General features: G+C 48.7%; 6 protein-coding genes and 1 non-coding gene across 7 annotated transcripts; 5 read left to right on the top strand and 2 right to left on the bottom strand.

Moving 5' to 3' along the window:
* Window positions 1-480: 480 nt before the first annotated feature.
* Window positions 481-3,003, bottom strand: JR316_0006764 (uncharacterized protein; the record flags this gene model as incomplete). Its single annotated transcript, XM_047892509.1, has 7 exons — window positions 481-589; window positions 645-803; window positions 851-1,823; window positions 1,881-1,996; window positions 2,049-2,177; window positions 2,236-2,624; window positions 2,680-3,003. The coding sequence occupies 7 exons, from the start codon at window positions 3,001-3,003 to the stop codon at window positions 481-483; spliced, it is 2,199 nt and encodes a 732-aa protein (XP_047747791.1).
* A 385-nt stretch (window positions 3,004-3,388) lies between these two features.
* On the top strand, window positions 3,389-4,407 carry JR316_0006763 (uncharacterized protein; the record flags this gene model as incomplete). The annotated part of the gene is made up of 2 exons (XM_047892508.1): window positions 3,389-3,474; window positions 3,525-4,407. The coding sequence occupies 2 exons, from the start codon at window positions 3,389-3,391 to the stop codon at window positions 4,405-4,407; spliced, it is 969 nt and encodes a 322-aa protein (XP_047747790.1).
* A 417-nt stretch (window positions 4,408-4,824) lies between these two features.
* JR316_0006762 (uncharacterized protein) lies at window positions 4,825-5,178 on the bottom strand (the record flags this gene model as incomplete). The annotated part of the gene is made up of 2 exons (XM_047892507.1): window positions 4,825-4,976; window positions 5,127-5,178. The coding sequence occupies 2 exons, from the start codon at window positions 5,176-5,178 to the stop codon at window positions 4,825-4,827; spliced, it is 204 nt and encodes a 67-aa protein (XP_047747789.1).
* A 1,673-nt stretch (window positions 5,179-6,851) lies between these two features.
* On the top strand, window positions 6,852-10,619 carry JR316_0006761 (uncharacterized protein; the record flags this gene model as incomplete). The annotated part of the gene is made up of 8 exons (XM_047892506.1): window positions 6,852-7,241; window positions 7,301-7,438; window positions 7,593-8,152; window positions 8,204-8,366; window positions 8,422-8,570; window positions 8,626-9,215; window positions 9,272-9,404; window positions 9,458-10,619. The coding sequence occupies 8 exons, from the start codon at window positions 6,852-6,854 to the stop codon at window positions 10,617-10,619; spliced, it is 3,285 nt and encodes a 1,094-aa protein (XP_047747788.1).
* A 1,848-nt stretch (window positions 10,620-12,467) lies between these two features.
* JR316_0006760 lies at window positions 12,468-12,556 on the top strand. Its single transcript has one exon. It is a non-coding gene; the product is annotated as a tRNA-Glu (tRNA).
* Window positions 12,557-15,782: 3,226 nt separating this feature from the next.
* On the top strand, window positions 15,783-16,560 carry JR316_0006759 (Decarboxylase tropJ; the record flags this gene model as incomplete). The annotated part of the gene is made up of 2 exons (XM_047892505.1): window positions 15,783-15,896; window positions 15,964-16,560. The coding sequence occupies 2 exons, from the start codon at window positions 15,783-15,785 to the stop codon at window positions 16,558-16,560; spliced, it is 711 nt and encodes a 236-aa protein (XP_047747787.1).
* Window positions 16,561-18,633: 2,073 nt separating this feature from the next.
* On the top strand, window positions 18,634-20,325 carry JR316_0006758 (uncharacterized protein; the record flags this gene model as incomplete). Its single annotated transcript, XM_047892504.1, has 2 exons — window positions 18,634-19,093; window positions 19,163-20,325. The coding sequence occupies 2 exons, from the start codon at window positions 18,634-18,636 to the stop codon at window positions 20,323-20,325; spliced, it is 1,623 nt and encodes a 540-aa protein (XP_047747786.1).
* Window positions 20,326-24,503: the final 4,178 nt, after the last annotated feature.

Genomic DNA, 24,503 nt, shown 5'->3' with positions numbered 1-24,503 from the left:
CCCGAAATCGGTGGCGGCGGGGTGGATGGCGGCGGGTGTGGTTGGATGACGTTAAGCTATTAATAGATGCAAATACCAAAATAGACTTTGGCGCTCGCACCGGGTCGATTTTGAGTGGGGACAAATGGCAGTGTTGTTATTAACATATTTCTGGGGTCATTAAATAATATAATTGTAGGCTTCTAATGAAAACCTTGCAATATCAGCACAACGCAATAAATCATAGTCTAGTGGTGAAGTCCACTACGCATCAACATTGCAGCACAACGTTCGAACCCCGCTGGGTCTTTTTATTGAACTGTTTCCATTTTGTCTATGTCGCAGCACATTTCTCATTCATGTTATACGTTGTTGATTACATTATGTGTCAAGTACTTTCACAGAGTTTGTAGCCTAGTTGTAGATTACATTCAACTAAGCGTAGTATTAACAATATTACAGTTGAATACCCTATTTATCTACTCTACTTTGTCGGAGACTCTACTTGGTAGGTGATTCTACTTCTTCGTAGGTCCAAAACTTGGACTTTTTAGCAGTCTTTCCCGTGCGAAGTATAACAGTACCCTCGGGAGCAATGGTGGCTGACGGTCTAAGGTTGGGAAGTTTTTTAAAAAGGAAACACCGGCAGTTATGTTACTACACACCTTGTGGGAGCGTTTGCTACAGCAGTGCTTCGGGTACTACGTCTGCGGCTGGAGGTTGCATCGCCGGGAGTCTCGACAGCCATAGCGTTATCATGGTTCGTGTCTGATGCAAGGGGCGTAGTATTCTCGCCGCTGCTGGCTGATGTCGACTTTGTTTTTCTGCACAGAGGTGAGCATGTTAATTGTGTTCATTTGTAAGTACTTACTCGGGCTTTTTCTGCCGTTTTGAGACGCCATCGCCATTCTTTTGTATAGCCTTTCGCTTTCCACCCCTCTGCTTCGCCACAACTTTCTGCGACTCCTCTGAGACTTCTCCGCGGTTGCTGTGTGTCGTCATTGAGACTGACGGGTGGCTTGATTGTGGGGCAAGGACCTCTTCGCTTTCGTCCGCGACATTGGCATGAGGTGCAGTTGACTTTGGCGTGATAGTGGTTTTTGCTGCGGACGACGTTGGGACAAGCGATCCCGCCGTATCAAAGAGAACACGGCTGATCAAGGTTGCAGCAACGGATTGCCCAGAGCGTGTAGCCTGTGACGCAGGGGTTTGTGCAACCGTGGGCGTGTTCTTTGCTGCTGCACTGTCCACATTTGTCAGAGAAACTTGAGGGGAAATCAAAGGTACATTCGCATCTGATGTAATGCTGGCTGTTGCCCCTGCTACCGCCACCGGCTGGGTTGAGGATGAAGTCCTGCCATCGGATGACTGCGTTGCGACGTGTGTTGTTTGAGAGATCGATGAAGCCTGGCGACCATGTTGCTCGGAAGAATGCTGAATTGGCTGCACGTCTATTGAGCTTATTGTATCCTGACTTCGCAATACAGGAGAAGCAGGCGGGGAGGGTATAACCTCTGGAGTTGTTGCATGGAAGATTGATCCCTCGCCATCGCTGCTATTGGGATCTTTGTCACTGAAGGAGATAAAACCGTCCCAAATATCTGACTGGTCCCTCTTTTTTCGCCTCCGTCCTTCTTTGAGCGTGGAATCGTGGTCCATGGCTTGTGCTTGTCCTGGGGGTGGATTGGATACGTTTGTTGACTGTCCAATGGATGATTGGTTAGGTTTGGATGCGCCCTCGGTGGGAACGAGATGGACCGCGTCTTTATCGATGTTGGGGGACTGGCTCAAGGGAACAAAGCCCTTATCTTTGGGCAATGCAACGGATTTTCTCATTTCAGCAGCTGTGGAACCAACACATCACATATTGAAGGCAAATAGGCAGCTGGCGAAGAACTCACTGAAGCATTTTCTAACGTAGCTAGTAAAGATCGGAATGGTGTGTTCTTTAATTCGCACACGTTCTGCGGCACCAAAATTCATCTTGATGGGACCGGAGGTTACTCCAGCGTGTACGCTGAATAACTATTAGGTGCTATCTTCTAAACAACTGGAAGATAACTACGTACCTTACAATGCTCAAGGAACCCTCTCGCGCGGGTTCAGGCCCACCTGCCATAAACGTTGAAACCCAACCCGTCATCTTGCATACCGCCTCAAGGACGGGCTGCATTACCCGGGTCAGACATTCAATACATCTACATAAGAATTGCTATGCTTTAGTATTTGTACTTGGTGAAAGGGAATGATGCATACCGCTGACGTTCTTCAGGTGATAGTGATGGCCCTTCTGTCATATAATTTTCGTGTTCCTTGAGTGCTTTTGCATGCTGCTCCAACGCAATCTCCTTCCATTGTTTCTGAACCTCTACGTCAAGGCTAGAAAATAAACGTCGAGCGACAGCGTCTCGAGTTTTTGCCAGTTCTTTGACATCCACCGCGGGAACCATCGCCATTATTTCGGCCTCGATAAGATCATGATTTTCAGGCACCTTTCTCCACAAGTTCACCGGAGTTTTGAGACGAGGTTTCTTAGATTCCTTTCCAAAGAGTTGCTGAATAAGGTTGAAATATGGGTCCTCGGCTAAGCTCAAGGAGACAGAATGATCCTTGTCGTATTGGTATTTGAACCAACGGCGGATTTTCTAAAATGACACCTGTCAGAATCAGTTTCACACAGCCATATGACGTCTTACGTACATTTCTGCGCGACGCAAGCAAGGCCTGCCTTTCCTTCCTTTTCTCAACTGCCTTTTCATAATCCTCTAACGACATAAGATCCTTGTTAGGCTCTTCAGGTTCTTCGTCAGGTGCGTCATCATCGACCGCGTCCAGCTCTTCTGCTGTCGGTTCCCAGGTGTCTGGCTTTTCCAGTGGAAAGCGCTTGAAAAATCGGCGCTGAATATCTGCCAGGACTTCGGCCTTATTCTTCTCGCTGGTCGCCTTTTGGAATGCAGGTTTTTGAGAAAGTAAAAATTCCAGGCGAGCGCCATGGTATGCTCCCTTTTTACCCTTTTTACCCATGTTGGTGTGATACTAATTGACAGAGCAGGAGCAGCGGACAGCAGAGAGCGCAGAGCGGGAGCGGAGAGCACAGAGGTTGTTTTTGAAAATGCTGTCTACACGCTAGTTAATCCCAGCGTAACTAATTTACATTTGCCCGGTTAAACATATAGCATTATTCTACTCCCTGCGTTCCAAGTCCCGCCGCTCATCACCAAGAAATTATCCGACTATCCGACGTTTCCGACTCCGAATGATTCAATAATTTTTGGTTGACCGGTTTGCTATTCTTCTACTCCTTGGTCCCCACCCGATTCCCTTCTATTTTCTTGTCTTTGGTGAGTGTTCTGCAAAAAACCCTGCTGGTCTATGTCTGATTGCCTCAGATTTCTCCCTCATAGATATCATGGCAGATGCGGAAGAAGGGGAGAACGCTTCTACATTTGTCCTCGTCGTCCGAGGGTCCATTGACAAGATACTCCAGGATCATAGGTCTGTTTTGTTCTTTTTGCCCTCTTGCTTCAACCTCATATACTCAACAGAGATTATTCTGTTGACCACCTTCTCTCCGTGCCATCCCGCCCACTGCAACTCTTCCTTGACGAACGCCGCACTGCTGGCGATGTCTATCTCATCTCAGCTGCGGCATCAACACCAAGTCCTCATCCCGGTGTCAAAAAAGAAGAATCCCCTCTCAAAATTCAAATCCCCCCGCCAACACGCATGACGTCCGAGGAAGAACTTGATGCTATGCTCAACTTCGACCCCAGAGAGCTCACTCCCTCGGATTCTGGATCCAGCATGCCCACCGCTGTCAGAGGAAACGGAAGGCAGAGGTCAATGCTGACCAGGTCTCAGGCCCAGCAGAGGCCTATGGTCACCAGATCTCAGGCTAAAGGGAAACAGAAGGCGAAGGCGGATGACGAAAGAACCTCACCGCGCGTTCGTTTATCAAGCAGCCGGCGCCGACAACATCGATTTGATCCCGTTGCACCCTCAGCCACCATGGCTCGACGCCCCACGCGTTCATCCTATTCTTCAAAATTGTCCGCTGCTTCCCAGCCTATTGCAAGCAGCTCTCGCCGACAGCTTACTCCGGAGGTCTCAGCCCGGTCATCCTCTGTTTCTTCAGAGTCCAGTATGTCTTCATCATCATCTGGCTCATCATCATCAAGTTCTCAGTCAAAGTCGCGCAGTCTGACACCACCGTGCCCCTATGACATCCCTGAATACCGAGAAGCCGCTCGTATTGTATTTGGTCCCCGGCAATCCGCTTCTCCGACACTGGCAGCCTATCCGCCTCCGATTAGAGAGCGGCTGGAGGACGCGCGAATGGAGTCTGCCTTCCGTGTGTTAGACAGATACAAGTACATGTGGGCGGATTATTGTGATAGCAAGGATCCGTGGTCAAAAAGCAAAAAGTAGTACAGTAGCTCTAGTTTACTTTCTAATTGGTATCAACCAAATACATCTCTTCGCCCATGGTAGAATTTTTTAAATTCTAAGTCGGCCGAAAGCGTCTATTTTTGAACACCCAAGAATACCTAAGGCGGCTTGGCTCGAACGCAATCCTTGGTATTGTACAAAACCGTCAAGTTGATTTGAAATGCGCACATAGTTCTAAATGAAAAATTGATTACACCATAGCCGGCCATTCATTGTAGCGCAAATGTTACGCAATAAGAAATTTTATACAGCATGTACTTGTTATACTCTAGCACTCAATGTAATACATCCCTGCTCATTTGAGGCTACTGTTAGTTTCGCCTTGAGAGTATTTTTCGTTCGTATCTGTATGGTTATCAGAGTAAATACTTTTATTTGACAGACATGATGTATATCTCACCTTGCTTTCCGGGCCCGCAAATTGATGAGCTCTCTGTGATGCTCACGATATCGAGCCTGCGCCTCCCTATGCTTCTCCTTCTCCAATGCTGCCTGCTCGGGAGTCTTTGGTTCAAGCCTTGCAAGTTGTTGATTTAAGTCTACGGTATCTGTAACTGAAAGAAAATTTTTACATACAGCTTTCGCCGCTTGTATTCACGGCACTTTTCACGCTCACGCTCTCTGTTGCTGTATGATGTCAGGGGGGACTGGAATGTTTGTTACTGATAACACTTACGCATAGTAGTACAGTCGCTTACGAAGAAGCTCTGTTTCATAGGGATCGAGCTTGATGTGCCAACGTCTGGTCATTGAGAGGTTGTGGTTTTGATGTGACAGTTAAGGAGAAGAGATTTAATTTGCAAATAGGTTTGCTCAATCGCCAATCTAATGAGCACAATCTAAATATAGGTACTTCCAAAAACGGATGGCAACCTTCAATTGAACAAAAGCATTGATTTTGAGTGGCTCATTGTCGTACGTACAAGGACGAGGTGGAGTAGAAAAGAGCAGATATAAAGTCTACCAATGTACTACATTGAAAAAGTTATGTATAACCTTTATCACAAGTGTACTACCAATCATAGATATGGTCAAATTTATGGTGATGCCACTATTAAGAAATCGCGCCGTTTGGATCTTTGAGGTTTAGATATCTTAAGTGTTACAATTTCCTTTCTGCCCTTCCCTCCGAAGTTACTGTTCCAATCGATAGGGGTGTACCTTAACGTCTAGTATGTATAATTTAGTACAATTTAGCAACGAACTGCCAAAGATATTACAGGTTGAATATTACAGTCTAAGAATCACCGCCCCAATATCACCGCACGCTTTTGACGTGAAACAGGCCTGAACTCCCACCACTCTTCTATGGTGACACAACAATTGCATTTATGTATACTACAGGATGTTATACAAATATATATGCTATAATGAGACGGACAGCATACGTGAAACGCAAGATATTACCGTAGCAATGGGGCTTTTACCGCTAAGAATCAGCACGCGAGTCGAAAAAAAAAGGTTAATGGATAGGAGTATATGCTTTTTACAAGTTACTTGGTCACGATTGGAAGCATGGCGGCCTTTGGACCGTTTTGAAGCAGTAGATAGCAACATATGGACATAACAGCTGCACAATTTCAGACGACAAGCGAGAGGAGATAAGAAATCGCATACATGATGCGAAGGTTGCCCCGTACCAACCTTCCGAAAAGCAGTTTTGCAATCACCCCAACATCTGGCTTCTTTTTGCATCCGCCCTACGATACACCGGTTGGAAGAGAGGTGACATGTCACCGTCAATGGCGGGTATCAGCTGTGCCCAACCACTATCGCTGGGGTAGCCGGCACATATGACACAACGCATGGGCATTCTGGTGAGAAATATCCACATCTATTATAAGTCAATATCATATAAACGCCGCTGGGATAACAAGCGCACCTGCGGCCCCTTCTAATATATGTGTACCTCCTTGTCCGTCCCAATTGTTTGGATGCCATTCGTCAACAGCATCATACATGCTGAAAGTAACACATAAAACGATCGAGTTCACGCCGAGTGTATCGCCCTGTAAAATAATGGAGGTAATTCAGCACTTTTCTACCACTGATGCATAGGATCATAATGCACAGCTGCATGCCGGCGATAGTGTATACCCAGGCATGGGGTTTTCCGGTCACCGGCATAACAAAGGACGAGCCAAACTTGCCAGATAATAGTGACATGCAGGATTATCTGCAATTGAGATGTACTTCAAAGCACAGAAAATCGCATGTGAGTGGCTAAAGAAAATGATTCAGGCCCCCTAGCAATTACTGAACCGAGTTACTGATGATGAGTTGCACACGTCTCTTGTTCACGTGCGCAAACACGCTCTTCATGTGATCTAGTTTTTTTGGAGTATCGATTTGCATTGCAAAGGCCATTTGATATCTTCATAATTAAAAACTACCAACTTTGGATATCACCTTCATTCATATCAATGACATTGAGGCCCAACAAGCGCCGGCGTACTGGTACTGACGCGCACCTCAAACGATCATACTACGAAGAGATTGACGACCTTGAAGACCCCGACACAGTGCACTCCAGCGAAGGCGTTATACGAAGCATTGGGGGATCAAGGCGTGCAACGCGCATTGAACATTCGCCGCTGCGAGAGGCTGGAACTTCGTGGCTGCAGTGGGCATCGTGGTCTCCGCCTGACGATGAAGAATTGGACCTCAATCCGGACAGCAATGACTTTGACAATGCCATTTATTCCGAGGTGGTAACCGACAATCACGCCAATGAGCAAGACAAAAATTTGACAAGTGTGCAACCACCTCTTGAACCCGGAAAGCCTGAAAAAAAGCAAAGGAGCAAAGTATCAGTGAGCGTCTTCTGTATTTCCAGATGACACCGTCAAATTTATTGTTATATATCTAACAGAAACGACCGCATGTGGTTTGGAAGGAAACATATCGACAGTCATACCTTGAAGAGATTATTCGCTGGGCTGGGCGTGGAGACTTTCGCCATGCCAAACATTGCCCTGATTGTGTAGCTCGTTCAAAAGACGTTCCCGGCGTCCCTGAGTACCGGTGTCAGGAGTGTTTTTACCCTGACCTCACCTGCCAGAGTTGCTGCGTACGGCGGCATAGATTGAATCCATTACATCGTATTGAGGTATTTCGCCCATTTCCATGATTGTAATATTTTTTTAACAAAATAATCTCCTCAGAGGTGGACTGGCTCTCACTTCACGGAGGTGTCACTCAGAAGCCTTGGACTGATTGTCCAGCTCAACCATTCCGCGGGGTACTGCGAATCGCCGGTTCCTTGTCACAGAAGCATGCTAGTACTTCATACAAATGGAATACATTCTGTCAACATCCAGTACTGCCAATGTCAGAGAGCAATCGCACCCCATCTTCAACTTCTTCGACGTCGACTGTATCCAGCAACCCAACTGGCCGTCAAGACTGTAGCTACGTTTGAGCTCCTTCAACACTTGCACAAGATGGCGCTCACAACAAAGGCTTCCACATATGATTTCTATCGTTGTCTGGAGAAGACCACAACAAACCTGGGGATTAACGTTCCAAATTCACGGTATCGGCCACTAATGCGGATGGTTGTGCAGTGGAGGCATCTTCACATGCTCAAGTGGGCGGGTCGTGGCCATAGCATCTCAGGAGTAGAAGGGACTGCTCCTGGAGAACTCGCCATTCGGTGTCCCACCTGTCCTCATCCGGGAATTAACCTTCCTGAGGATTGGAGCAGTGTTCCGGATGCTAAGAAGTAAGTCTCACCGCTCTATTCTAATAACATGCTTTAATTGGCCATATTCAGGTTTTTATATGCGGTTTTTATTTGCATGGACGCAAATTTCCGGTTGAAAAACCAGATGGTGTCAAATCCATCCCAAGATCCTGGGCTTGGAACGGGGTGGGCATATATGATTGAGAAGGAGAAATATGAAAGCTATGTGAAGAGCAAGGCAAGCGAGAAAGATGTAAGTATGTACTCGATGTTCCATGGTGACCATTCCAATGAAATTTGTGCTTCAGATCAGTACATGTGTCGGATTTCAAGCCCTCGCAAAGGCCAACACCAAGTTTTCCAAGGGCTTGCGATACACTGGCGTTGGTGCAGCTATATGCGGCCGTTCGGAGATGATATTTCCGACCTCTGTTGGGAATTTGCAAAAAGGCGAGCGGTATGTTGAATATATGCGCGTTAGCTATAACTTTTGAGTTGATCTTTATTGACAGTTATGCCAATATGGATTACGTCTTTGGAATGGCATTGAAGACGCTAGCTATTTGTTTGGTGCTGGCTAGCTACAATGTATGCTGCCAGTGGTTCACAAAGTTGTTGAAAAGAATAAAGGAGGACTGGCCTCCTGAAATCAAACCCCCGCAAAACCTCCGCCTCACTCCAGCAATCCCCAAGCTACATGAAAGAATGCACAAGGAGAAAAATCACCATGTATATTCCCTAAATCTGATTCCCGGCGTGGGTCATACAGATGGGGAATGCCCTGAGCGTGTTTGGGGTCCACATAATCCTCTCGCAAACGCTACGAAAACTCAGGGCCCCGGTACAAGGCAGGATACACTTGACGACCATTTCGGCTTTTGGAACTGGCAGAAATATTCGTCTCTCAGTACGACCCTGCTACGACGGTACCGAAACGCCATAACAGAGAGAAACATTCAAACAGAGGGTCATCGTGGCTTGACAAGGTCTCTGCAGAAGGAACACAAGGAAAAGGTCGAGCAGTGGGAGGCCATGTGTGAGGCATGGGAGGCCGACACCTTTCCCAAAACTGTTCCAAATCCGTACGACATGCCGGACAACAGTAAGTGACGGTTCCGTTTCATTGAATGCTGAACTGATGGACACGGAAAAACAAAGCTCTTTCGGAGGCCCAAGTTAAAAAGGACCTGGCTGAAGCGGAAGCGGCATTCCTTGCTGAGGGCGGCTCATTTCCGCATGCTACAACAGCTTCAATGTTCATCTCTCAGGGACTTGACCTTGAAGAAGCACAGTAAGTCCCGCTTCTACCCCTTCAGATTGTATACCTGCTAACTTAACTTCCAGACGTCGTATTCAAAAGGTTGCCAAGGGTGTTAGTGATTTATCCACAGTCAGACAGGCCGGGTCATTGACCGAGCAGCGAAACATACTGTCAACGCGGATCCGTGCTTGGGAGCTACTGCAGCCCGTGTACATGCCAGGCATTCTTCAGTACCAAGCCGACCATCCTATCACTACAAATACGGAGAATCCTGAAGACTCTATCCTCCGACTACCATCAACCATTCCAGAACCTCACAGATCTTGCATATCAACTCACAAGCTTCCGTTGGTCGAGGAGAAACTTTGGCACTCGCAGCTTATAGATTCTCTCAGCACGCTCCGACAAATTCTGAAGTTCAAGAGTAGAATGATTCACTTCAAGAAAAAGAACATTAGAGGACAGCGAGACGGCACGCGATCAACGTCTGTCATCGACCGTGTTCATGAAAGGGCAAGGTTTGCCGCCCAGAAGTATCGCGCAGCACGGGTTGCCTACATGTCATTGCGTGGTCCAGGCGACTGGGAAGAAACCTTTCAAAAGCTGGAAGACAAGGATATCAGGGGATATCAGGATCCGGAAAGAATACGAAAGAAGGCCGGTCGCAGAGGGACCTTGGACGATGAACAGGTTGCTGAGGCTTCACTTGGACAAGGCGAAGGGGTAGACAACGACGAGGAGGATGAAGAAGAAGAAGAAGAAGAATTGACGCTCTTGGATGATAATCGAGTTCGGCGAGACGGATCTGGGGAGACTCGGCGAACCCTTTCTTGGATTTGGACAGTCAATCTGGGAGGAGCTTCAGAGGAAGAGGAAGATAATGTCATGCGAGTTGAATGGGCGAAAAGCAGGGCAAGATCTCAACGTGCATCGGAGGAGGTCATGCTACTTAAAGAGGAGATGCGACGGGCATTGGCGTTTTTCAGTTGGAAAGCGGATTGGTGGAGAAGTCGTCAAAATGGGGTTGCAAGAGAGGGTGCCTCAAAAGATTTACTCGAAGGAATTTCAGCATATGCATTATCGCAAGCAGAGATTCAGGAATTATTAGGTGCTCATTGTGAGAAGCTGTGGCGACACGCTCTGGATCCTGCGTTGGATATTGCTCAGACTTCAGAAGTGCAGATGGAAGATGATGACGGAGGTGATGAGACAGAAGAAGAATTGGAGGCCTCAATTATTGAATAATATGCGTAATGTAGTGTTATACACAGGACTTGATAGAATTACGGAGAAACACTTAGTCTGTCAATGTAGAATCATGTATAATCTCAATAATGTACGCCTAAACTATACTGCAGAGTATCTGTCATTATGACAAATTTTACCAGACTTGACGAAACGTTCACAGCACGGACTGGAACTGGCAACTAAAAAAGCAGGTCGCAGAGCTAACCGTTAGACTACAAGACAACATTCATTTGACATAATATAATTATGTAGTGGTACCAGTTGCCATCACGAGTACACTGATCCAATCAGTTTATTTTGGTACTGCTAGATAATAATAGCTTAAAAGGCTTAACGTCATCCAACCACACCCGCCGCCATCCACCCCGCCGCCACTAATTTTAAGCGCGCAAACAGGCGCGAACCCCACAATATATTTCTAAGAATAATACTACCTTTTTTCCCCACTCGAAATACGCCAGGAAGACATCTAGACACCCTGGAGGGCATCCGTGAACGCCTATTGCTAATTCGGTAAGTGCATCTATTAATAGCTTAACGTCATCCAACCACACCCGCCGCCATCCACCCCGCCGCCACCGATTTCGGGCGCGCAAATAGGCGCGAACCCCACAATATATTTCTAAGAATAATACTACCTCTTTTCCCCGCTCGAAATACGCCAGGAAGACATCTAGACACCCTGGAGGGCATCCGTGAACGCCTATTGCTAATTCGGTAAGTGCATCTATTAATAGCTTAACGTCATCCAACCACACCCGCCGCCATCCACCCCGCCGCCACCGATTTCGGGCGCGCAAATAGGCGCGAACCCCACAATATATTTCTAAGAATAATACTACCTCTTTTCCCCGCTTGAAATACGCCAGGAAGACATCTAGACACCCTGGAGGGCATCCGTGAACGCCTATTGCTAATTCGGTAAGTGCATCTATTAATATCCTAACGTCATCCAACCACACCCGCCGCCATCCACCCCGCCGCCACCGATTTCGGGCGCGCAAATAGGCGCGAGCGCCATCATTAATTCCCATTAGCACATCTATGACCTCCACCCGCCAAAATCCCGCCAAAAACAACCTAAAAACGGCTTTTCGCGCCCTGCGGGGCCATTTGGTGCATTGTTTGCACCAGCATGGCCCGGCAGACGTTTCGGCAGCTAAATTCCCCTCAACAACCCTCTGAACGTTACTTTTGGGCAGTTGGGGAAGTTGCCCACGTAGACGTTGCCGTGCATTTGGGCAACTGCCCAGTATATTACGTTTATTGTAGCTACTACAGGTGATTCTCACCATCACCACTACCAGCAGCAGCATCAGCGACAGCAACTTGCAAGCGTGCATCTATTCCATTCCTACATCCAGATGATTGGCATTGGAATTATCGGAAGATCATCGACCGTCATCTATCTTACAGTCCAACGTGCTCGCACCATGGAAGTCTGTGTGGTTGTGCTCTTCATTCAAAGGAATGGAAATCAATCAATTGACAATGCAACGGAGATGGCTCGATGTCGACTTACACTTACCCTGGCTTACTGTCGTGTTCATTTGAATTATCAATGGTCACGGTGTTCAGCATGGCCATTGCAGTTTCGTTAACGAAAGACCCCGGATGCGCCTGCTGTATCGCACCTTGAGGCAGTAGTAGAAGTTCAAGCTCAAGCTGATCATCAACCCCGTCCCGGCGAAACGCATTCGCAGACTTTGGTTTGAAATTTGAAGAGAAGTGACTTGCCGCATTTCGGCACTGAGGCCAGAGGGCCTAGGCTCTATGACATTATCGGCTAATTATAGCCCCGAGCCTCCTTCCCCTGTTGTGGTAAAAGAAAACAACAAGGGTATGTCGTGTATGGTGTAACGGCTAACATTACCGCCTTTCATGTCTTTCGAGAGTGATCGCGGTAGCTCGGGGTTCGATTCCCCGTACGCGAACGTTTTGCAATTACTTACCATTGACGCTCTGATTTATGGTGCCTTTTTTTTCTTGATATATTTTTCTGAAATTATATCGAGCACGTTGGTCGGGAATCACCGGTGTAAAGGTTAGAGGCTCGTACGTAGGTAGCTTTGTAGGATCAGAATGTTGACTGACAGATGGATAGTGACCGTTTTGCTTGGGCAAAATGAAAACTTGATCGGCGTCGAGCCTGATTGATGAGTGCTACTTGACCCAACTGCTTCCACTTTAGCATAAGCGCTCGACGGCGTTGACACATCCCCATCTGGAATCCGGGGTTACTGTTACCCCTTCTGTGTGCGTCTGTGTTCGTGTTGAACCAGAGTCATGACAGTGCGAGTGGAGGTCCCGGATGACTTTCGGGACTGGTGGTTATGATGTAGTTATGTAGCGGATGCCAGTACTACTAGTACTAGTTGATGGGCAGTGGGTGGATGGGGAAGATGGACCGAACGGCTTAGACGTGTGGATCTGTGAGCGAGTGAGAGTCCGAGTCGTTCATTGTTCACTTTGAACTCTGGATCTTCTGCCACTGTGCATACCATATCTACCCCCACCGCGCCGCGCGGCACGGGAAGAGCGCGTCCGGCGTCCGCGTCTTGTCATTGGTCAACGGCGAACGTGGCTTGCGATGATACATGATAAAGGGTCAAGACAAATTGTGCGAATGCGCTTGTGTCTCTATGTGCGTGTGCGTGGGGTCACTTCCCTCTCCCCACCGCAAGCTCGAGCGTTGGTGTGTGGGAAATTCAGCGGAAGATCATTTTGGCATCGTTTCGCACCTTCGCAAGCGAGTTCAAGCTTGAAGCTTGAAGCTTGAGCCGCGACACTCAGGCTGGGAGTATTAAATTCTGGGATTCACAGTACAAATTGGTACTGCAGTATTAATAACTGTGCTCTGTATAATTATAATAATACTTCCTATGACATATCGTAAATTGTACCAGCCATACAATACCATGGCATGACATTGACACTCGCGTCCGCGTCCGTGTGTATCTGATTTGTAGGTCATACATTCGCGCGAAGTCGTGAGTCACTAATAATACTAGTATCGCTTGAAATTCGAGGAACGCGCATACACACACTACACCACCGCCTCTCCCACACTGTTTTTTGGCTGTGGCACGGGGTCATCAGGGTGTGGGTGTGGGTGTCTTGTGATAGATCCCATGGGATCAGCGTTGGACTCACGGATTCAGTGGATATGGACAGGACGTCATTGGCCTCATCTCATCCCAGAGGCACTGGCAAATGGTCCCGCCGGCAAGGAACCCGCTCACCTGTGTCAATTCCGCTTGTCTTTACTTTCTTGCTCCGGACTCTGTTTTCGTTCCTGCTTTCCTGGTTTCTTCTACTTCCCTCTCTCTCTCTCTCTCTCCTTTTATGTGCACGCAAATACTTCAACAAACACGCAATCCCACATATTAATTCCTCCTGTCATCTTTTGTCATACATCACAAATAAAATTAAAAAATCGTTATACTCTCCTTATGTCGTCGTTTTCCAGAATCCGGTGGATTCCAGAGTTCCATGTCATATTATTTGTTATTTCAGGACCTCTGCTATTTCCGGTCGGTCTCCGCAGAGTTCGAGCTTGGAATGTCAGACCTCAGACTCATTACGTCCGGGCTTTCCCTAGTCCCTTGATCCCTTGGTGTCTAAATCCTTGCGCATGGGGTTCATGCGAATGCAGGTTGTGGGTACGCAGCAGACATTCGGGGCGGCATTACTCAAAGAGATTCGTGATTCGTGATTCGTGGGATCTGGACCGCTGCGAGCCGTGCTGCCGCGGTGGTGGTGCAGTGAGAGCGAAAAAATCAGAATGAGGAGTAGAAGGAAGAACGAGAGTTAGAATTAGAATAGGTACTAATTGGCAGTACATATACGAGTCTCGGGTACGGATACAGATACAGTGTACTCACCATCCCCCTCCACCACTCCCTCTCCCACTCTCAGGCTTTTCTCTGGACAGTAGGAGTGTAATCCCTGCCTTGAATCCAGAACCAAACCTAAAATCGACACTCGACACTCAATATTTGGTACCATTGGACACCGGGACCTGCGACTGTGCTCCGAGTCGGTGGTAGCGGTTAGCTGATTATTAGGAACGCGCACGCGATACATTTCGCTCGTTGGTATAAAGCTTCCAAACTCGAAACTCGACGAGGAAAGAAGAGGACCACAAGCTAAGACAACAAGCGAAGAGAGCAAAGCGGTCCGAGTCGATTCAAGTCAACAGATAAAGATCGTTTTTCTTTTCTGTTTTTTTTTTTAAAAAAAAAATAAAAGAAAACGAGGGAAACAGGGAAACGATGTGGCGAATAAACTTTCTGTCGGCTGCGCTAGCGGGTCTTTTGGTGTGCTTCTTCGTCGCTGGAGGAGTCGGAGGAGGCGTGGGAGTGCGTGCGCAGACTGATGGTGTCGGTGTTAGCGCTCGGGAACTTGGAACTGGAACTGGAACTGGCGCTGGAGACGGAACGAGCGAAATGGGAGTAAGTCCGAGTCTTATGGCTGTTGCGACTGACTTGCTCGATGCGAACCGTACGTCCTCTTCCCTCTCTTCCATTCCTTCGTTTTCGTTTTCGTTTTTCGTTTGCGGTGAAGCTGACTCGGATCACTTGATACCTCATACCTCCATAAATACCACCTACAAATTAAAAAACCAAACCAAACCGCGACCTCATCATCAACATTATCATCATTATCACCTGGCACAAAAACCAACCGAACTCGAAATCAATCGCCAAAAAAAAAAACCAAAAACGTTGAAAAACAAACACGTGCTATGCGGTGCCTGCAGATATATTGCACTTCCTCGACGTTGTCGATGCGTTTGGACATATTTCTGCGCGGAACCCGGATAATGCTAGCGAGTTTATAATGTGCGTGTTATAGCGTGGTGGTGATCGTAATTCGTGTGTATATTAAAAATGTGCTGACTTGAACTCGCATGAACGCGCAGGTCGTTCGCAATTGCACCGGCGCTTACGACGGCGCAGAGTTTAGTTACGTGAGTCCCTGTCCCTACTCGTCTTCCATATTCCTATCCCATTGTTGCTTCCTCTTTCCATTCCCATTGCAAATGCACTTGAATATTGAATCTCGAGGAACGCGTTGAGGCTGATAATCGTCGCGCCCGTGTTAACTTGAACTTGACTCAGTGAATTTACTAATACTAATACTGATACTAATTGTAATATGCGTGGCAGATATGCGATTGAGAACGCGACGGCGCTGCGTCTTACGTTTAATAGTAGTGTGACGGGCGATGCGATCCCGTCTAGCTTTTTGGAGCGGTTTATCCACTCACAGGTACGTGTCCCTTCTCCCCACCCACCCACCCACTCACTCACTCACCCGCGCACGCACGCACGCACAGATCTACGCAGCATTCCCAAACGCAACCTCCGTCATCCACTCACACACACGCGCCGTGCTCCCCTTCGGCGTCTCCCACACCGGCCTGCACGCGCAAATGGGCACCGCAGCCGGCGCACTCGGCGCTCTCACCCCCAACGGCACGCCGATCTTCGACACCGCTGCTCTACCGGAGAGCGTTTTACCAGCGGATGCACCGCACGATTTGTTGATTAGGGATGTGCAGCTGGGCGACGCGCTCGCGGGGAGCTTTAAGCAGGGGAGCAATGTGGTGCTGATGAGGGGCCATGGGATGGCTGTTATGAGTGCGCAGAGTGAGCAGGCGGGTGTGCGGGATGCGGTGTTTAGGGCGTTTTATGGGATGCAGAGTGCGGTTGTGCAGATGCAGGCGCTGTTGTTGGGGTTGGCTGGCGGAGGAGGAGGGGGGCCAGGCGCGGGGGTGCATATGGATATGGGGTTAAGTGCGCGCGAGGCGGTGGATGCGGCTGCTACGAACGAGGGCGCGTCGCTCCTTGGTCGCGCGTGGGATTTGTGGGTTGCGCAGGTTGAGGGTGTGTCGTTGTATACGAACGACTTGCGTGCTGCTGCTACTGCGTAGAGTCTCTGAGTCTTTGGTTGGGTGGGGTTGAATGTATTATTGTATTCTGATTGAATTCGGGATTTGAACATTGCCATTGAACATCGTCAATGACTCGAAAAAGAGATCACTTTGTATTTCGCATTTTTGGTTTACTTCTCCACTTGCTTATAATTAAGCTCGAGCTCGTGGCATCATGATCACAGTGCTCGTCAACACCCTGCAATTCCGCGTTAAGCGCTTTGAATAATGGATGTTATTTGTCGGCGCATGCGTTTTTCGTTTTTCGTTTTTGGGTTTGGGTTTGCGGATGCATCCACATCCACATCCACATCCATGCCCCATCCTGGCACGTCATTTCGGACGGCGCAGAGCAATTTTTACGCCTGTTCATCGTGCGCCGTCGTCGGGTGTTCGCGGTTCGCGGTTTAATGAGCGATACGAGCGCTACGAACGTTCAAAGGATCACGCGCACGCCGCCGCGCACCAAGGCGCACGATTCAGCAGCATAGAATTACTATTAGCAATACACGGCCCATTGTGCGCGAGCGGCCGCTGCGCCTCAACATTGAATATGGCCTTGCTGTTAAGTAAGGCTCCCCTACTGTGAAATTCGTCCATCAAATGTTGGCATCATGTTTGTTGATGATACTTATGCCAAACAAAAGAATGACCGTTCCCCCGTCTAATGGTGCACAAAATGTTCACACGTTGTTTACTCGACCCGACGATGCCAAACAAAAGATTGACCCGATCCCCGTCTAATGGTGCACAAAATGTTCACACGTTGTTTGTCGACCCTCTCACTGCCAAACAAAGCCCAGATAGTTTACTGTTGGTTCGCTGCCCATCTAATCTTCGAACGTTATTTGCTCCATTCCATACCTAGTAAACAAATGCCACTTAGCTACTCAAGTTCTACGTCTCTTGAGAGACGTTTGAGAGACGTAGAACTTGAGTAGCTAAGGAAAACAGCACAAAAGGGGAGGCACCCTGATTTTATCTTGATTTTATTATACTGATCAATCTCTGTATTCTCTATCCCCAAAGGTTTACCTCTTTTTACTGACTGCTTGTCTTGCTCTTTTGTGATTGCTGTATGACTTTTTGATGTGTGATGACTTGTATCTACATACTCTTAGAATCACTGTTTTGTGATGTCTCTTTTATAAGTTGTGCTGATGTGGTCTGTTATATATCTACTCTATGTTCTACAGTCTACGAGTCAGTTGCGACGTGCGTGATAGAACTTTGCTTGAAGGCTTTGTTGGTATTGGAGTGTGCTTTGTCTATTCTCATTGAGCATAATTTGTTGCTTTGTTTAGGGCCTCTAACCTTATATATTTGCCACAAGTCTAGTCTTTTCTTCTGTCTTTTCTGTCGGGCAATTAGAAAAAAATTCAGACAGCACAACTTATATAAATTGAGGAAATATCTTAGAGAAAAATAGTCAGGAGTTTTTTTCCTGTTGGTGTTGCTTGTACATGTAGAATAAAGATGGCGCCGTAGGCGGTCAGCAAGGCCCAATTGCCAACGGCAATCTTTGATTGAATATTGAACATTGAATGTTGTTCATTGCATTTTCATTTTCAGTTTTCAGTTTTCATTTTCATCGTCCATTGTCCATTTGTCCAGTGTCCAGTGTCCATTGTCCATTGTCCATCGTCCATCGTCCATTGGTGTTGCTTAATGCTGATGCTGATGCTGGTTGGGTGCTGGTGCTGGTGAGGGTGAGGTGTGATGCTGGTGTGATGTGATGGGTTATGGAGTTTGATGCGTTCCTCCGAGCGGAGGATGATGATGTAAGACTCAAATATTAATATATTATAAGAAGATCTAACTCAAGGGAGAGTGTACGGGGTCTCTCTCTGCGTTATCTATTTGTAGTTTATTGCGTGGGTAATTTATTGTTTATCGTTTATTGTTACGGCACACATCGTTATCTCAAACGGGAAAAAATATTATTATTATTAATTTAAAATTGAATGGCCATGGGGGGCATTTTTTTTTGGCTTGTGCTTGCTTTGCTTACCTACACCGGACGGACATCCAACCCGTCAACATCAAACAAACCACTTGCAGACCCTGACTCCCATGTCGTCGAGCTCGAGCCAGAGCTGCTCGTCGGCGTTCTGCTCTCCGTCGTCATCATCTTCCTCTTCGTCATCGTCGTCTTCACTAGACACAGACACATTGCGGTTGGGCGCGGGGTCGGGTGGAAGCGAAAGTGAGAGTGAGAGTGAGAGTTCTCGTGGGTCTTTTTCGAGTGGTGTGGATATGGATATGGGCTCGGGTTCAAGTAAAAGCTGGAGCATCGACTCTGAGGGATGGAGCGGTGATTTCTGGATCGCAGACGCAGACACATGGAAGCCAACAGAAGCAGGGACGGGGACGGGGTCAGGGGTGTCGGTGCGACGGCGGCAGATCATCACGGACCAGGCGCAGGTGCAGCAGGCGCTGCAGGACTGCCAGTTCAACTCGGGCAATAATGTCATCTCGTGCTTCCCCACAGCGGACACTGTTGTTCCTCAGCATCAGTATGCGACCTTTGTTTGTGAGTTTCTTCCCTCCCTCCCCTCAATGTGTGCGTGATGCTGACAGCAACCACCACCAACAACAACAGGGAACTCACGGCGGCCCGAAATCACCCAAACCAACCTCGTCGACATCTTCCTCTTCCGCGCCGACTCCCAAGCCCTAATCCTGCACCTCGCAAACCAAACCAACCCACCCGAGCGCGCCGGCTTCGTCCGCGCGAAAGTCGACGACAAATGGTTCGGCGCAGACGGGTTCAACTTTTCCGGCCAAAACGTGTCGTTCCCCTTCTACTGGGTGATCATCCGCTCGGATGCGACGCTGGCGAATGGGAACTTTGTGCCGCAGCCGATTTTCAGTGCGGTGCAGACGACGGTGTTGGATGCGGTCGCGGCGCCCACGGCGAGTGCGTCGTCTGCTAGCAGCAACTCTGTGCAGCCGACTGGGCTCTCGGGTTCGGGGTCTGGCTCGGGTTCAGGCTCGTTAACACCCTCGTCGGCGACGGCGTCGGGGCCCGTGAGTCCCACGGGCAACGTCCAACACGCAAGCTCCGCCTCGTCGTTCCCCCGCTGGGCGATAGCGGTGATAGTCGTCCTCGGATTCTTCGCGCTCGCTGCGTCGTGTATACTGGTGTTTGTGATTCTGCGGCGGCTGAGGAGGAGACAGCAGCGCTCGTCGGCGTCGTCGTCGCGTGGGTCGATGGGGTCTGCGTCGCCTATGATGCCGAGGGAGCAGGGTGGTGGTGGTGGTGGGGCAGGGGGAGGGCAGCATGGACCGGATATGATGCAGAGGTATGATTCGGCGGGGTCGCCGCTGCTTGCTCCCGCTGCACTTGGAGCTGGCGCGGGGTTGGGGATTGGCGCTGGACTGGCGTCCGTCTCGCACCGTCAGTCCGGTGGTGGTGGTGGTGGTGGGAGCACGACGCACGATGGAGCATCGGCTATAAGTGATACAGGCGGCCCATTCAGCGGCGCGGACGCAGCTATTATGGCTGATGCCTTCCGCAAGATGCTGCGCAAGCCTGATTTTGCTGGGAGGCCTATGGAGGAGGGCGAGAGCCCCGAGCATGAGTTGGGAGATGAGGGCGCGGGGATGGATGTAGGTGCGGATGATAAGGATGAGGGCGAGCAGGTGCTTAGGGGACAGTTGGCGGAGGAGGGCAGGGATATTAGGAGTGTGAGCTCGTCGAGGGGTGTTAAAGTTGAGAGTGTGAATACGGCGACGGGGACGGGTGAACATGAGTTTAGATGAACGCTCGTGGTTTTGTTCGGGGGTTTCTTTTCTTTCTTTTCTTTTTTTGTGTTTTGTGTTTTTTTTTTCTGTTCTTTTTGTTGCTGTTGTCGTTTTATCCTCCACCCGCCCCCGCCCCGCCGCCCGCCCATCCTTCGTTCACACTCACACTCGTTCATCCCGCCCTCCGCCTCACGCTACTCTATTCTCTACTCCCACCACACACACACACACATAGATGCCGCCCACATCCTGCTCCGCACCGCTCTTACTACAGTACCCGTCTATCAAAAGAACACCGATACCGCATACCGTTACCGATACCCTGATACATGCTCCTGCCTACCTCCTACCTCCTACCCCTGGCCCTCGTTGTCGTCGTTTTATATCAACATGGGCAATAACCACTCGATTCGATTCGATTCGACTCGACTCGTGTTACTGCTACGCTACACACCGCACAACACCAAACACCGCACACCGCACACCGTCACTGACTTTGCTATCTACCCTTGTACTGTCGTCGTAATCGTATCTCATAACATCACCTGCACACTCTCGTCGCACATGGCATCGTAGCTATCCATCGACACCGACATCGACATCTTACTTTGACGGACATTGACGTTTCGACGTTCGACGTTCGACGTTCGATGTTCGATATTCGATGCGACAACGCTTGACATATGTCTTTTTCCCACACCGTACAACCGACAGCACACCGCACACCACATCACACAGTATCGCACCCTGCACACCACACACCACACACCGCACACCGCACACGCACAGTACCGCACACCGCACAGACCCCTTCAATTTTTACCTTTACCTTTACCTTTTTCATTTATCTTTGCACAGCACAGCACAGCACAGGACACTTCCACTTCCACTTCAACTTCCACTTCCATTTTTCTTGACTTTGACACCGTACACCGTACACCGTACACACCGTTACTGTAAACAGAATCAGTAAACCAAGCCAAAGCCCCAAAGCAAAGCAAAGCGGTACATCACACCGCACCACCACCACCACCACCACCACACGCCTCTTGACACACCTGTTGACACGCCCTCACGCTCGCGCTCGTTTTCGCTTTTTTTTTGATAACCTTTTTTAAAGTACCTACCTGTTTTTACCTACCTACGTACTGCAATTTTGATATCCCCCTTCACCTCACCCTCCTACCCTCCTACCCTTGTCGCCCTTCTTCGTCTTGGTCCTTGGTCTTCTTTCGTTCTTGTTCTTGTTCTTGTTTCGAATGGATGCGTTTGTGTTTGCGATAGCGACTTTCGTTTGACTTTTAACTTTTTGACTTTTGACTTTTATACCATTTTTTTCGATCTTTACTGTTTTACTGTTTTACTGTTTACTAGTACTGTTCACTGGCACTTTTTACTCCCAGTCTTACCACTTTTTGCCTCTCAAACTCTAAGTACTTTTTACTTTCTATTGTCAACTTTTTACTCTTACTCTTACCTGATGTTTTACCCTTACTATTACCTGAATCTTTACAAGTGTGTACCATTTCGTTTTCGTTCATTGTTGTCGTTATTTTTTTTCTAATGCATGTTTTTTTTTTTGCAGTTCTGGTTTCTGTTCTGGTTCTGGTTCTGGTTCCAGTTTCGGTTTCGGTTTCGGTTCTTCTCGGTTCCAGGTTCAACGTTCAACGTGCCACGTTCAGCGTCAGGTTTGGGTTCAGGTTTGGGTTCAGGTTCAGGTTTGGATTTGGGTTCGGATCGCAGATGATTTTCCTCTCCTCTCCTCTCCTCTCTGTCTCTTCAGTTTGGCCTCTCTGTTCTCTGTTCTCTCATTTAGACCAGGGTAGTTCAACGTTCACCTCAGGCTCGTACGTGTACACTTTTCATTTCATTTCATTTCATTCTTCCTTTTCTTTACTTTACATTCTTTACATATGATGATGTACCCCAGTGCTGACCTCATTGATGCTCCTCGTTAGGTCTAAGAATCTAATTCTTTATTGGCCTCCTGGCTCCTGGCTCCTGGCTCCTCGCTCCTACCTACGACCGACTCTGCCACTTCCCTCACATTTCGCATTTCGCATCTAATTCTCGACTCTTCAAATTCCACCCACCTATCCATCAGAACACAGAACATAAACCCTGACCCTTACCCCCTTACCCCTGGGACCCTCCCTCCATGATGCGATGCGTGATGGAGTGATATGTTGGACGCGGCGATTTGTATCCGCGTGTGGGTTTGGGGTTCGTGCGCATGCCGTGTCGTGTCATTGGGTATTGGGCATTGGGCATTGGATATTGGTGGGATTGGATGTTAGTGGCATTGAGGTAGAGGAATGGGTAGAGGACAGAGGAAATGACAGGGGGCGTAGGAGAGGACTGAGGACAGCGGAAAGGACTGAGGAGAAGACTGAGGACAGAAAACAGAAGACTGAGGAAAGAAGAGAGGACTGAGGAAAGAGGAGAAGACTTCAAGCACAAGCACGAGCACGAACAACGTAAAAAAAGGATAAAGCGACACAACACACAACGCCAACACCAACACCCGTGCGGTGCGCGCTTTGACTTTGCTTCTGCTTCATGATCTCGGTGTGCCCAATGTCCAATGTCTTCCATCTTGAAATGTCCATTGTCCATAATCCAGTATCGATTGTCCATTTCTCGTGCTCCAGCATCCATTTCTCCGTCTTCTCTTTTCTCTCCTCCCTCCTTGCTGGTTGCTCCATTCCGTTCTCGCCGTCATCACACCCTCCACCCTCCACCCTCCACCCTCCACTTATCCATCTGAGCCAGTACCCGTTCCCTCGCCCTCATTCTCGTCCTCGCCGTCGTTCTCGTTATGCGCACTCAGCCCTCGATTTTAAATATCCAGCCCTTCATCTCCATATCCACCAGCTCAGCGGTTTTGCTCTTTTTTTCGTATTTGCCGTATACGGCACCCTGCGTGGCGTGGCGTGGCGTGGCACGACATCGTACCTGATTCCTGATTCCTGATTCCTGATTCTTGGAGTCTGGGGAAAGAACAAGAACAAGAACAAGAACAAGAACAGGAACTGGGAAGTGAAGCGGAAATTAAATGTGTAATGTGTAATGTACACGAGGCTGGACGCTGGAGGGTGTAGGGTGTACATGTAGGGGTCGTGGTTGCGTGGTCGGGCAGCGTGACCCCATGACCGTCCCGTCTGGGCTCTGGGCTCTGGGTTCTACGTACGCAGGCTTAGGGAAGATAGGACAGGGCATAAACGATTGTCAATGACAATGCCGGGCGTGCGCGTGGGTGGTCACGGTGTGTGGGTCTGGGTCTGGACTCGGAGGACTGGATAACGCGTAACGCGAGTCGATGAATGGGTGGATGAATAAACAGGCGGTTAACGTGGACGTGGATATGGACGTGGACGCGGATGGGTTGTAATGAAAGCAAAGAAGGATGGGTGGATGGATGGCTGGCTTGGTGGCTCGGAGGCTTGGAGGCTCGATGCATAGGCTGGACTGGACATGTGCGACGGCTGAATGGGAGACGTGGCGTGGGAGGACATGGACATGGACACTGACACGAAGGACAAGGACAAGGCATGCAAGGACAAGAACAAGAACAAAGACAGAGAAGGTGGAAGGAAAGAAGGAACGCGCGAAACTTACCGCTGCGTGCTACACAACGCCAACGCGCTGGCTGGCACCTTGGAACATCCGACAACGTGTGCGTCCTTACGGCGGGGATGTTATTATTAATATTCTTAGCAGGCAGAGCTTCACGCTCCTGGCACCGGCAGAACAACTTCGACTCTTTACGTTGTTTTTAACGCGTGATAACGATAACTTTCTTCATCAACGTTCTGGGATAATCAAGGCGTACATACTTAATATTTTGGTTTCCCCAAAACTCTCTTGCGCGTGCCATTACGACAATTCCGCAATTCCGCCCCTCCAAAAAAAAAAAAACATGACGCGAAGCTCGCTGCTCAAAGGCGCTAAGAATGCCATGCCCACGCCATACCGTCCGTCCGCGTCCGTCCGCCTGTCGCGTTTTTGGGTTCCTTCCGAATTGGTGGTTGTCGGTCGGTCGGTCGAGATATCCATCAGTCGCGTCTATTAGCCTAGAACCGGCGCTAGAACCAACGCAAAACCTTGGACTTGTCTCTATTCGGATAATACCATCGTCGCTCGATCGCCAATTCAGACCAGCAAAGAACTATCATTGTATCAACAAACGCCAATCC

Source organism: Psilocybe cubensis, chromosome 6, assembly GCF_017499595.1.
Source record: "Psilocybe cubensis strain MGC-MH-2018 chromosome 6, whole genome shotgun sequence".
Classification (NCBI taxonomy): Eukaryota; Fungi; Basidiomycota; class Agaricomycetes; order Agaricales; family Agrocybaceae; genus Psilocybe; species Psilocybe cubensis.
This window is presented reverse-complemented; position numbering and strand designations above follow the sequence as displayed.